General features: G+C 46.4%; 1 protein-coding gene across 1 annotated transcript in view; it reads left to right on the top strand.

The window, feature by feature from the left end:
• Positions 1-12,500, top strand: part of LOC121713723 (plexin-A2) — a 69,913-nt gene that overhangs the window by 28,385 nt on the left and 29,028 nt on the right. Inside the window, exons 8-10 of the mRNA XM_042098601.1 lie at positions 7,474-7,540; positions 8,564-8,710; positions 10,364-10,523. Coding sequence (XP_041954535.1) covers positions 7,474-7,540; positions 8,564-8,710; positions 10,364-10,523 — 374 coding nt within the window. The remainder of the gene's footprint in view (positions 1-7,473; positions 7,541-8,563; positions 8,711-10,363; positions 10,524-12,500) is intronic.

A 12,500-nucleotide genomic window follows, 5' to 3' on the forward strand; every position in this document is an offset into this window, starting at 1 on the left:
CCACCTCCCGTTCTCTCAGCTCATCTCGGCTCATCCATGCTACAGCAAGTAGGCAGGCAGAAGGGGCCCCAGCAGAGCAGACTCTCTGTCTCCAGGCATGGAGCGCAGCAGTCCCACAGTGCACTGCTCCACTGTTCATACATGATGTTACATCAGCACTACATACAGAGAGAGAGAGAGAGAGAGAGAGAGAAACACACTAACACACACACACACACACATAAAGTGAGTGAGAGAGAGAGAGAGAGAGAGAGAGAGATAAACATACTGAACAGAAAGATAAACATCACTGAACTCTCTATCACACACACACACACACACACATACACATAAAGTGAGGGAGAGATATATATATATATAAAGATACTGAACAGAGAGATAAACATCACTGAACGCTCAATAACACACACACACACAAACACACACACACACACAGCTTTATGTGCTGGGGTGGCTATACGGTATGCTGGGTGAACAGAGGGTTGGTTGGAGAGAGAGGGGAAGGGGAGAGATGACTCAGGATATTCAGAGGTTGACTTGGCTGTTCTCAGGCTGCCACATTTGCATAAAATAATGCTTATGGATTGGAAAAATGTTGAGTCGTTAACACTATTTGCATGCATAAGCACATTGTAGTATACAGTATGTTTGCACACACGCAAGCACAGACACACACACACACACACACACACACACACACACACACACACACACACACACACACACACACACACACATGCACACACACACACATATGCACACATACACAGATCTGCTGAAGAGCATGAGTGACAGTGCACGCTTGGTTACACAGAAAATATGAAACTAGTTCCATCTGGCTGTGCTGCTGACCGCAGGCCAATGGCATATGGCAGATGTGTGAAAGGAGCCATGAATGAGTTTGTGTGTGTGTGTGTGTGTGTGTGTGTCTGTCTGTCTGTTGTGTGCCCTCATTTTTTGTGGGTATAATGTATGCATGTCTGTGTGCGTGCGTGTGTGTGTGTGTGCGTGTGTGTGTGTGTGTGTGTGTGTGTGTGTGTGTGTGTGTGTGTGTGTGTGTGTGTGTGTGTCTGTCTGTCTGTTGTGTGCCCTCATTTTTTGTGGGTATAATGTATGCATGTCTGTGTGTGTGCGTACGTGCGTGTGTGCGTGTGTGTGTGTGTGTGTGTGTGTGTGTGTGTGTGTGTGTGTGTGTGTGTGTGTGTGTGTGTGTGTGTGTGTGTGTGTGCATGCATGTATTTGCCTGCATGTGAAGTGGTGAGTGATCTGATGTGGGTGCTCTTCAGTCACCCCTCAGAGCTCAACTGAGTCGATGAACTGTCATCTTGAGCGAAAAGAAGACTCAAAAGAGGGGGAAAGAAAGAACGAGGGACACAAAAAGGAAGAGAATGGACAGATAGGGAGAGAGAGAGAGACAGAGAAGACGCCACACCCCACAGTTCTAGTGTTTGCCTTGCTTTCATGATGCTTCAGACGAGAGCCTGTGGATTAAAGGATCATTTGCAATGCTGTGCACATACTCTCAGTATAATTAAGATGGTGGATACTATCTCCCTCTCTCTCCTCTTCTCTCCTTCTCTTCCTCCTTTCTTGTCATCCACTGCTGTTCTTTAGATAGCGTTCACACAACAAGCCGCAGTGTTATCAGTAATATATTCTGAGTGGCCCAGTTTCATGTGCACCAAGTGCTCCTAATGGACACAAGAAGGCCGCTGCTGGTGCTTGTGGAGTGGTGGCGGATCCGTCTGTCATTCAGGCGCTGCTGCAATGTCATAATCCGGCCTGTCACCTAAATGAGGATTTCTTGAAATAAAAAGCACCATCGCAGACTTATTTAAAGAAATCTGTGTATCTAGGCTGCCCTGAAGGGATGAGATCAAAATGAGATTTTTTTTTTCCTCTTTTTTTTTTTTTTTGAAACCAGCCGCAATGTCAAAGCTCGCTCGTGCTTTCCAGACATTGACCCACTTGTACTTTATGAAATTTTAAGGTGAGCGGTTTTGTGGCGGCCGCTACTCTGAATACTAAAGTGTCCATATACAGTCGTGATGGAGAGATGCTACAGTGGTCCTGCTCCTTCCACTGGACATGTGTCAGTGCTGTCCATTACACTAAACTGAACTCTTCACAGTTATTTAAAGGTGTCATTTCACCTCAAGTCATTTCAATTCGCCACACATTAGTAAGAAGGTCTATGAAAAAGGAGAGGTTATCACTAATATTCAAAAGCGGCAGTTTTTAGATATTGGAATATTCTACTGTGAAAAAAGTCTGTATGGAACTATCTGAGGGCTTTTATTCACATTTATTTTTTAATCTGATGCAGGAATGAATCCTCCCTTTCAGATTTCGTGAGTTAGGGAGTGAGTTACTTCACCGTTATGAAGAGATTCCCTTCTCCCCAGCACGATTTGCTCAACATCTGTGGCTCGTCTCTCTCTCTCTCTCTCTCTCTCTCTCTCTCTCTCTCTCTCTCTCTCTCTCTCTCTCTCTCTCTCTCTCTCCTCTCCCTTTCTCTCTCTCTCTCATCTCCTATCTACCCATCCCTTCCAGTGTTTTGATATATGTGGAGTGCGCGGGGAGAGTGGCAGTTAAAAATGGAACGTCGCCATCGTAGCCTCAGGGCTCTCATGCTCTTGTTGTTCTATACCCCCCCCCCCCCCCCCCCCCATGTGCTGGTGTGTTTTCTTTTCTTCTTTTCTAATGAGATTTCCATTCATCCAGATCCATGCATAATGTGTTATTAGGGAGAGAAATGTCATGTTGGTACACCTACCCCCCCCCCATGTGACATTATAGGAATTAGGGGAGGAGAGAAGGACAGAGAGAAGGAGAGGGAGAGAGAAAAAGAGGGGGAATGTGAAAACGAGTTTCCCCTTAATGCACTATTGGATAATGAAACCCTGATGTTCATTAATGAAACTCAATTAAAAACAGAGGGAAAGAGAGAAAGAGAGGAGGAGTGAGAGATACATGGAGGAGAGGAGAGAGGGAGGAGTGGGGGGGCGAGAGTGTGAGAGAACAAGGGTTAGACGGGAGGAAAGAAAAAATAAATTGAAATGAAGCGGAATTGTGTGTCCCTGAGCGGCAGAGGAGAGGTGGAGAGACACTAACGATGAGAGAGAGAGGGAGGAAGAGAGAGAGAGAGAGAGATGATGGAGCCGGATCTCGAAAGAAAGAAAGTGCTCGTTTGATTCTTTCTCCCACGCACACAAGCACAGGCGTCATTTAGCAGCCTAATGGCCTCTATTACTCTCTCTCTCACACACACACACACACACACACACATGCACACACACACACGCATGCATGCATACACACACACACACACACACACACACATGCACACACACACACACACACACGCTCACACACACAGACACACACACACACACACACACACACACACACACACACACACACACACACTGGCTGATGGTGCTGGATTGGGCATGAGCAATGATATGTGGATGGAGTGTGGTCCTCCAGTGAGATGCAGAGGAGAGGAAGGAGTGTGTGGGCATCCTAACAAACACATTCGGAGCTCTCAGTGGCACTAAATCTCATGTTAAAACATCAACGTCCTGTGTGTGTGTGTGTGTGTGTGTGTGTGTGTGTGTGTGTGTGTGTGTGTGTGTGTGTGTGTGTGTGTGTGTGTGTGTGCATACATGTGTGCGTGTGTGTGTGTGTGCATACATGTGTGCGTGTGTGTGCGTGTGTGTGTGTGTGTGTGTGTGCATACTGTATGTGTGTGTGTGTGTGTGTGTGTGCATACATGTGTGCGTGTGTGTGTGTGTGTGTGTGTGTGTGTGACTGTCTTCCAGCATCCCACCTACAGTACACACACTCTACACACTCACAGACCCCTTTGTTTGACGCAACACACTTCAAACAAACTGTCACTCACAACTCTGCACACTATGCAGGTGCTACTGTGTGTTTGTGTGTGTGTATGTGTGTCTGTGTGGCCTGCAGTTCTCCCCTCTGTCAGTCTGTCAGTCAGGTGGTGACTGCAGGGCAGAGAGAGACAGACCAAACAGAGAGAGCAAGAAGAGAGGAAAGGAAAAGAGGGGAGAGGAGATGAGACACACACACACACATACACACAGACTAATATGCACACACGTTGCATACACACCCAAGCTAATACACACACATGCACACTGCATACACACACAGGCTAATACACACACACACACACACACACACACACACACACACACACACACACACACACACACACACACACACACACACACAATCACACACTCATACAGGCTGCACTGACAGCTGAGATGATGTCAGCCTTTGGTTTTCTTTAATAGAGAACAGAACATTGTAGGAAATGGTATTTCCTAATATGGCGTGTGGTCAGTGTTGGGGAGTAACGGAAAATATGTACCGGCGTTACGTATTCAGAGTACAAATTATGAGTAACTGTATTCCGATACAGTTACAAGTTAAATAGTTGGTATTTAGAATACAGTTACATTGTTGAAATCAATGGATTACATGACAATACTTCTCTGTTTCATAAGTTTATTCACTCTCTAAATAAATTAAGGCAACTCCATTTCCCAGAAGCTCCTGAAAGCAATCTATGATGAAATTGTTTACATGTTTAAATCCAAGCCCCGCCGTCTTGCACTAGCCTCAAAACACAGCCAGCGCGCATTATGGACGCGTCATCGGAGACCCTGAAATGACTGTTTGCACAGCAAGTGGAGGTAACTCCTGTTCCTCACTGATCGTGGTTCCTGATGTCTGTTCAAAGGATATTTTCCCAAGTATTAATAGCTCAGGCTACTTCGGCCAATCGGTTACACATTTTGCTAAGAAATAAACAAAGCCTAGTTCACGTGTTGATTTTGACCTACAATAAAACCAATCTCTAAAATAGGCACTGCATTCTAAGTGTTTTATTCTAACTTAAAATAGCTTTATGGATTATTATTTTTTCTAATTAGATCTACATTTACGTTTTAAAATAAATTATATGGTGCAGCCTCTGAAGAATTATTCTTGCGAGTAGCATATTTTAACACACAGTTTTTGATTGTCATTACGCAATCACGTTCATTTTGAGAGCACTGATATACAGTAGCCCATAGTGTTTACATTTGCAGGTCATTTGCATTCCACCTGTCATATTCGCCCTTCACTTGTACTGGGTTGATGCCACCGAAAAATCTCACAGGCACCCCTTAATTATAATTTCTGGCTACACCCTTAAAGTAGTCTATTTATTTTGTTTGTTTTAATTAGCCTAGTCGCCTTCTGTAGTTTTAGTGGTCACCTTGCTATTTTAAAGTTGTATCAGGTAGCTTAGTTGACTTTACATTCTCCTATGTGGGCCTAACACTTCAGCCATTTGGAACAGAAGAACACACCAGAAATGGGCCTGTTTAGTAGGCCTACGCAGGATTTGATGGCCGCATTCCTACACTTATAAAATGCAATTCAATGTGGAAGTAATCTAAGTATTCAGAATACGTTACTCAGATTGAGTAACGTAACGGAATACGTTACAAATTACATTTTTGGGCATGTATTCTGTATTCTGTAACGGAATACGTTTTGAAAGTAACCCTCCCAACACTTCGTGTGGTTGATTTTTTTTTTTTTTTACAAAATGGCTTCATTGATGTTGAAGTACTACTCACACACACTTGTGTCTGTCAGCCATGTTGCAAAATGGCCCGCTCTGCTGCGGTCAGCTGTGGACATCTGGTACTGTGTCTTCTGCTTGACCGGTGGAGCCCACATGATGACGGACCCTGTGGGCTTGTTGTCCGAATGGACCCGGTCATGCCAGGCCTGTTCAGCGTCATGCAGCCCACTCAGACTGTGTGGTTGCTCCGTGACACATATCAGGTCCGGTCAACACGAGTCGGCCTGCAGCGCACACACACACACACAAAACAGACAAACTTAACCACACACATACACACACACACACACACACACACAGTCAGCTTAAGGAGCCAGAGCTACCTGCTTGTGCCGTAATGATAGTGATTTGTGTGGCCATTAACCGCAAGGAGTATCATTTTCTCTGCATGTTGATGGCTGAGCTGCCGATGGGTAAACAAGGCACACAAATGTGTGTGAGGATGTGTGTGTGTGTGTGTGTGTGTGTGTGTGTGTGTGAGAGAGAGAGAGAGAAGGAGTCTGTGATTTTGTGTGTATGTCTGCATGTCTGTTTTTGTGTTTGTCCGTTTCTTTGTTTGTGTGTGCATCTATATATTGTTGATCGTGTGTGTGTACAGGTGGGTTTTTAAACAACAAACCATCACCACTTAGCACTTATTCCAGATCCCTGCTGCTTGTGCGTGTGTGTTTTGCATGCTTGTTTGCATTAGAGAGCACACACATGTTGGAGGCTCTGTCAGCACACACAGCTGGACTGAGGGCTTGATGCAGGGCCAGGGGTGGGGAGGAGGGACCAGAGTGGACGCTACGCTGAGAGAGGAGGCAGACTCTCTCTTCTCCTCTCTCTCACACTCTCTCTCTATCCACCTCTCCCCACTCTTCCTCTCTTTCTCCACTGTCTCTCTGCTTTTCTTTTTCGCCTCCCTCTCTCAGCCTCTATCTTCCCCTTTCTCTCCTTTCTCTCTCTCTATCTATCTCTCTCCCTCTCTCTCTTCCTCCCTCTCTTCCTCCCTCCCTCTCTCTCTCTCTCTCTCTCTCTCTCTCTCTCTGTGGTTCTCTGATGATGAAGGGGGGAGAGGTATTGGTATTCCGCTGCCGTACTCGTTCTCTGGAGCGAGGGAGTAACCCTTTCATGTATTTTTCATGCTCGCTACTCATTCTTGTCTGGGTGCTTTTTTCTCTCCTCTTTCATTCTTTCTTTCTTTCTTTCTCCCTTTCTTTCTTTCTTTCTGTCTTTCTTTATTTCTTTCTTCCTCTGCTACCCTTCTGTTTTTTTCCCTTTTGAGGTTATTTCTGTATGAAACAAGCCTCTGGCTCTCCCCTTCTTCTGTCTTTTGGCTCCAAATGGCTTTCAGTTGTGCTAAAGTGGGCACCGTGTGTCTGTTACTACAGTGTGTGTGTGTGTGTGTGTGTGTGTGTGTGTGTGTGTGTGTCTGTCTGTCTGTCTGTCTGTCTGTCTGTTTTGTGTGTGTGTGTGTGTGTGTGTGTGTCTCTCCTGTGAGTGGGTGATGGTGTGGTCAGCAGTGTTTTCATGCACAATTAGTTTGCTGATGGAGGTGAGAGGTCAGCCACGGGCAAGCAGGCAGGGGAGACACACACATGCAGAAACACACACACACACACGCACACACACACGCACACACACACACACGCACACACACACACACATGCACACACACAAGATTATATCACAGACATTAGGTGTCACTCAAAATCCAAGCTGATCAGGATGGAATATCATTAGTTGGTGCTGCATGCTCTGTAAAACCATACGGTATGTTGCTGTTGTAAGTTGACAAATCTTTCTTTTTGGTCTTTCAGAACGGAATCAGTTGCTGAGAAGATGCTGACCAACTGGTTTGCTTTCCTGCTGCACAAGTTCCTGAAGGTAGGCTGCAAATAAACACTCTCATTTCTATACGGCTCCATTTGCCACTGTTAGTCTAAGATGATCAGCATACTGTATGTTGTTGATTCTGTATAAGTGTAATAACAGATGTATTTTGCTAAATCAATAAGAAGTTTAAAAGTGGCTGTTATACATAGAAGTAAAGTTAAACTCAACGCTAAGAGAGGATTATATAAAAGAGCAGCTAATGCTAATGCTAATGCTAGGACCCTTCTGGCACTGCTCCCAGTCAGAGGAGGGCTGGATGGGATCTGTTGCGTTGAGCCAGTTGCATCCTGGGATGCTGGATGTCAGCGTGCAGCATGTGCTGACATTGGGTTTTCCGTAAGGGACTCTACCCAGATGGCCGTTGACGCGTTGGACTGGATCTGGAGCTGGGCTGGCCCGGATGTGGCTCGGGTGCGGTCGGCTGTCAGGGTCCTTTTTTGTTTTCTGTCTGGAAGAGTGCCCAGAGCACAGACTGCAACGTCACAGCGCTGTCTTCCTCAGGGCCTGACAAGGTCATCTGAGACAGGAACTAGAAAGAGAGAGAGAGAGAGAGAGAGAGAGAGAGATGTAAAGAGAGAGGCCAAGGATGAGTGCTGAGCATGGTCCCAGAGGGTTTAGGTCGGTGTGTGTGTATTTGGGGAGGGGGTGGAGGGGGTGGACATGTGGCAGTGTCATCTGTCCCTGTCCACTCCCTGTGCATCACTTCCTGACAGAGGTGTCGCGTCCAAGCTCTTACCAGTGGGAAAGGGACCAGAATAGCCTCCTGCCAACCTGATGATACACAATGTATAGATATATGCCTCATTATACACAATGTATAGATATATGCCTCATTATACACAACGTATAGATATATGCTTGATGATACACAACGTATAGATATATGCTTGAAGATACACAACGTATAGATATGAGATTTTTCATAGAATGAAAAATGCTAATCCATGACATTGGCTCTTTCTGTGTGTGTGTGTGTGTGTGTGTGTGTGTGTGTGTGTGTGTGTGTGTGAGCAGGAGTGTGCCGGTGAGCCCCTGTTCATGCTGTACTGTGCCATAAAGCAGCAGATGGAGAAGGGCCCCATAGACGCCATCACTGGTGAGGCCCGCTACTCACTCAGCGAGGACAAGCTCATCCGCCAGCAGATCGAGTACAAGACCCTGGTCAGTACACCACCACACACACGCACCTCTCTCTCTCTCTCTCTCTCTCTCTCTCTCTCTCTCTCTCTCTCTCTCTCTCTCACTGTCTCTCTCTCTCTCTCTCTCTCTGTCTCTCTCTCTCTCTCTCTTTCTCTCACACACACTCACACACACACACACACACACACACACACACACACACACATTTATTTCTCTCTGTCTCACACACACACACACACTCATGCATGCATACATACTTACAATACATTCATACATACATACATACATACATACTGACACACACGCACATGCACACACACATTTGGGCTCTCAAGCCTCACACACACATAGATCGCACACACACACTCATCTATGGCTCTCCTCAGGCTTTTTGTCCCTTGCATGACTCCGTAGCTCTGCAGCCCCTCTGCTTCCTGCTGAGGCTTAGACAGGCGAGCGATTGTGTGGAGTGTGTAAAGGTCTGTGGCTTAGAGTGAGTCTCCAACAGCAGTGTCATCCAAACACACACACACACACACACACACACTTCCACACAGGAGTGTGTAAAGGTTTGGGGCTTAGAGTGAGTCTCCAACAGCAGTGTCATCCAAACACACACACACTCCCACACAGGAGTGTGTAAAGGTCTGGGGCTTAGAGTGAGCCTCCAACAGCAGTGTCATCCAAACACAGAGGGAGTGTGGGCGGGCAAAGGGGATACACACACACACAAACACACACACACACACACACACACACACACACACAGACACACACACACACACACACACACACACACACGTATGCACGCACACACTCACTCACTTTGACATGCACCCCCCCCCCTCTCTCTCTCTCACACACACACACTCTCTTACTTTCTCACTGTCTCACACACTCTCACATGTACACAAGCACACTCATGCACGCACAAACACCCACACACACACACACACACCCAGACGGTGACAGGATGTCAGAGCTCTGATGGGGAATTTGGCTCATTATGCACTAATACCCCGGCGGAGCTGGAAATTGCTGTCCCAGCGAAGGTGTGAAATGAGATTTCCGAGGGAAAGGTGGCGAGAGCAGAGCGGAACGAGACGACGGCGCGCGCCAGCATGGCCTCTAATGAGAGAGAGCGCACGACTCACACTCTTCCTCCTCCTCATACTCCTCCTCTTTCTCTCCTCTCTTTCCCCTCTTCCTCCTCTACCCCCTCTTCCTCCTCTCCCCCTCTCTTTCTCCTCTCTTCCCTCTCCCTCCTCCTCTCCCCCCCCTCCTCCCCCCCCTCCTCCCCTACCTCCTCTTCCTCCTCTCCCCCCTCTTCCTCCTCTCTTCCCTTCCTCCTCTCCCCCCCTTCCTCCTCTCCCTCCTATTCCTCCTCTCATCCCTCTCTCTCCTCCTCTTCCCCCTATTCCTCCTCTCCCCCTCTCCCTCCTCCTCTCCCCCCCCCTCCTCTTCTACCTCCTCTTCCTCCTCTCTTCCCTCTCCCTCCTCCTCTCCCCCCTCTCTTCCCCCTCTCCCCCCTGTACTGACATGTCAGTGTAACAGCATTGTCAAGGCACTACATACAAATCAAATGCAACAACTGCATGACATGTCATGTACAGTATATTAAATCATTGTTTGTGTATTTATCTTTTTCCTTCTGTCCTGTTCCTCTGTGCGTAGATTCTGAACTGTGTGAACCCGGACAATGAGAACAGTCCTGAGATTCCGGTCAAGGTGCTTAACTGTGACACCATCACCCAGGTGAAGGAGAAGATACTGGACGCAGTCTACAAGAACATGCCGTACTCCCAAAGACCCCGCGCCGTAGACATGGACTTGGGTAAGGCCTTGGACATACCGCACATGCACTCACACACTCTTTCTTTCTGTCTCTCTCTCTCTCACACACACACACACACACACACACACACACACACACACACACTCACTCACTCACTTGTGCACACCCCGTCACACACACACACATATAACTTTATAAATCAGTCTGATGGACACACCGTCACACACACACACATATAACTTTATAAATCAGTCTGATGGACACACCGTCACACACACACACACATAACTTTATAAATCAGTCTGATAGATATGTAAAGCTTTAAAGCACTTAATTAAAAAAATTATCTGTGTGGGTGTTTGGAGTAGTTAATGCATTTAAGTGTTAGTTTGTAAATGTTTGTGGATACGGTGAATATGTTTATTATTTGGATTTGTTTGTGTGGGTGGGTATGTGTGTAGGTGTATGTTTGGGTCGTGTGTAGGTTTATGTGTGTGTGTGTGTGTGTGTCTGTCTGTCTGCCTGTCTGTCTGTCTGTTTGTCAGTCAGTCTGTCACTGACATACTACAGAGACAGTCAAACTATATGCTCATCCTGCCTTCTGTCTGGCACTCACGTGCACACACACACACACACACACACACACACACACACACACACACACACACACACACACACACCATCCTATTCAATCTCTCACATCCTGACATGGGCTGAACTGGCACAAAAGCCCCCTGTTGTTGGTGCAAATCACCCTTCCAGCACCTTGGCATCTTTCTGATGACTTTTCACACAACTGGCACTTCTCGAGGGCAGACGTCATCCTGCTGGTCAGTGTGTGTATGTCTGTGTGCGTGTGTGTGTGCTTGATGGTGTGTGTGTGTGTGTGTGTGTGTGTGTGTGTGTGTGTGTGTGTGTGTGTGTGTGTGTGTGTGTGTGTGTGTGTGAATGCTCTGTGTTTTTTTCTCTCTGTATGTATTGTTTTTTTTTGTTTGTTTGTTATTGTATTTTCCTTTCCACTATGTAAAGTGACATTTAAGAAAGGCTATATATAATTTACTTATTATTATTATTATTATTATTATTATTATTAGTATTATTGTTGTTGTTATTGTTATTATTATTTATATTATTATTATGTGTGCGTGTGTGTGTGCATGTGTCTGTGTGTGTGTGTGTGTGTGTGTGTGTGTGTGTGTGTGTGTGTGTGTGTGTGTGTGTGTGTGTGTGTGTGTGTGCGTGTGTATGCATGGGGCATATGGCATCTGTGCGCCTGGCATCATCACAAAGTAATAAAGTCCAGCCAACAGAGGAGAAAATCAATGACCACTCCCGGCGTGCACTCGTCCATTTGCCCATCAGCGCACTGATTATCATTTCATTATCAGACGACAGGGACCTCAGCCCCCCTCCTCCACCCTCCTCTCCTCCCCCCTTTACTCCTCTCCTCTTCTCCTCTCCTATCCTCTTCTCTCCTCTTCTCTCCTCTCCTCTCTTCTCTTCTCCTTTCCTCTTCTCTTCTCTTTTATCCTCTCTTTCTTTGATTTTATCGCCCTCCTCTCTGCTCCTCTCTTCTTCTTTCCTCTTTTCTCTTCTCCTCTCCCCCCTTCATCCCTTCTTCTTTCCTCTTTTCTCTTCTCCTCTCCCCCCTTCATCCCTTCTTCTTTACTTGTTTTATCCCTGCCCTCAGCCTCATGTTACCCCACCATGATTCTCTACCCCTCTCAAAGCAAGGCTTTGTAGTTTGTAAATGCCATGTTGAATCACAGATAGAAACCAAATTACTATGGAGGAGTCGCCTGTGTTTGTTTGTGTGTTTGTTTATAGGTGTGTGTGTGTGTGTGTATGTGTGTGTGTATGTGTGTGTGTGTGTGTGTGTGTGTGTGTGTGTGTGTTTAGTTAGCGTGCAATGTTCGATTAAAATGCACAGCCATCTGACGATTAGGAGAGCAGCACAAAGCTGTTGGCTAACACCTCCACAATGCCTCTGGACAGAACATCTTCATAGTACCTTTG

The sequence above is a fragment of the Alosa sapidissima genome, chromosome 7 (assembly GCF_018492685.1).
Source record: "Alosa sapidissima isolate fAloSap1 chromosome 7, fAloSap1.pri, whole genome shotgun sequence".
Taxonomy (NCBI): Eukaryota; Metazoa; Chordata; class Actinopteri; order Clupeiformes; family Clupeidae; genus Alosa; species Alosa sapidissima.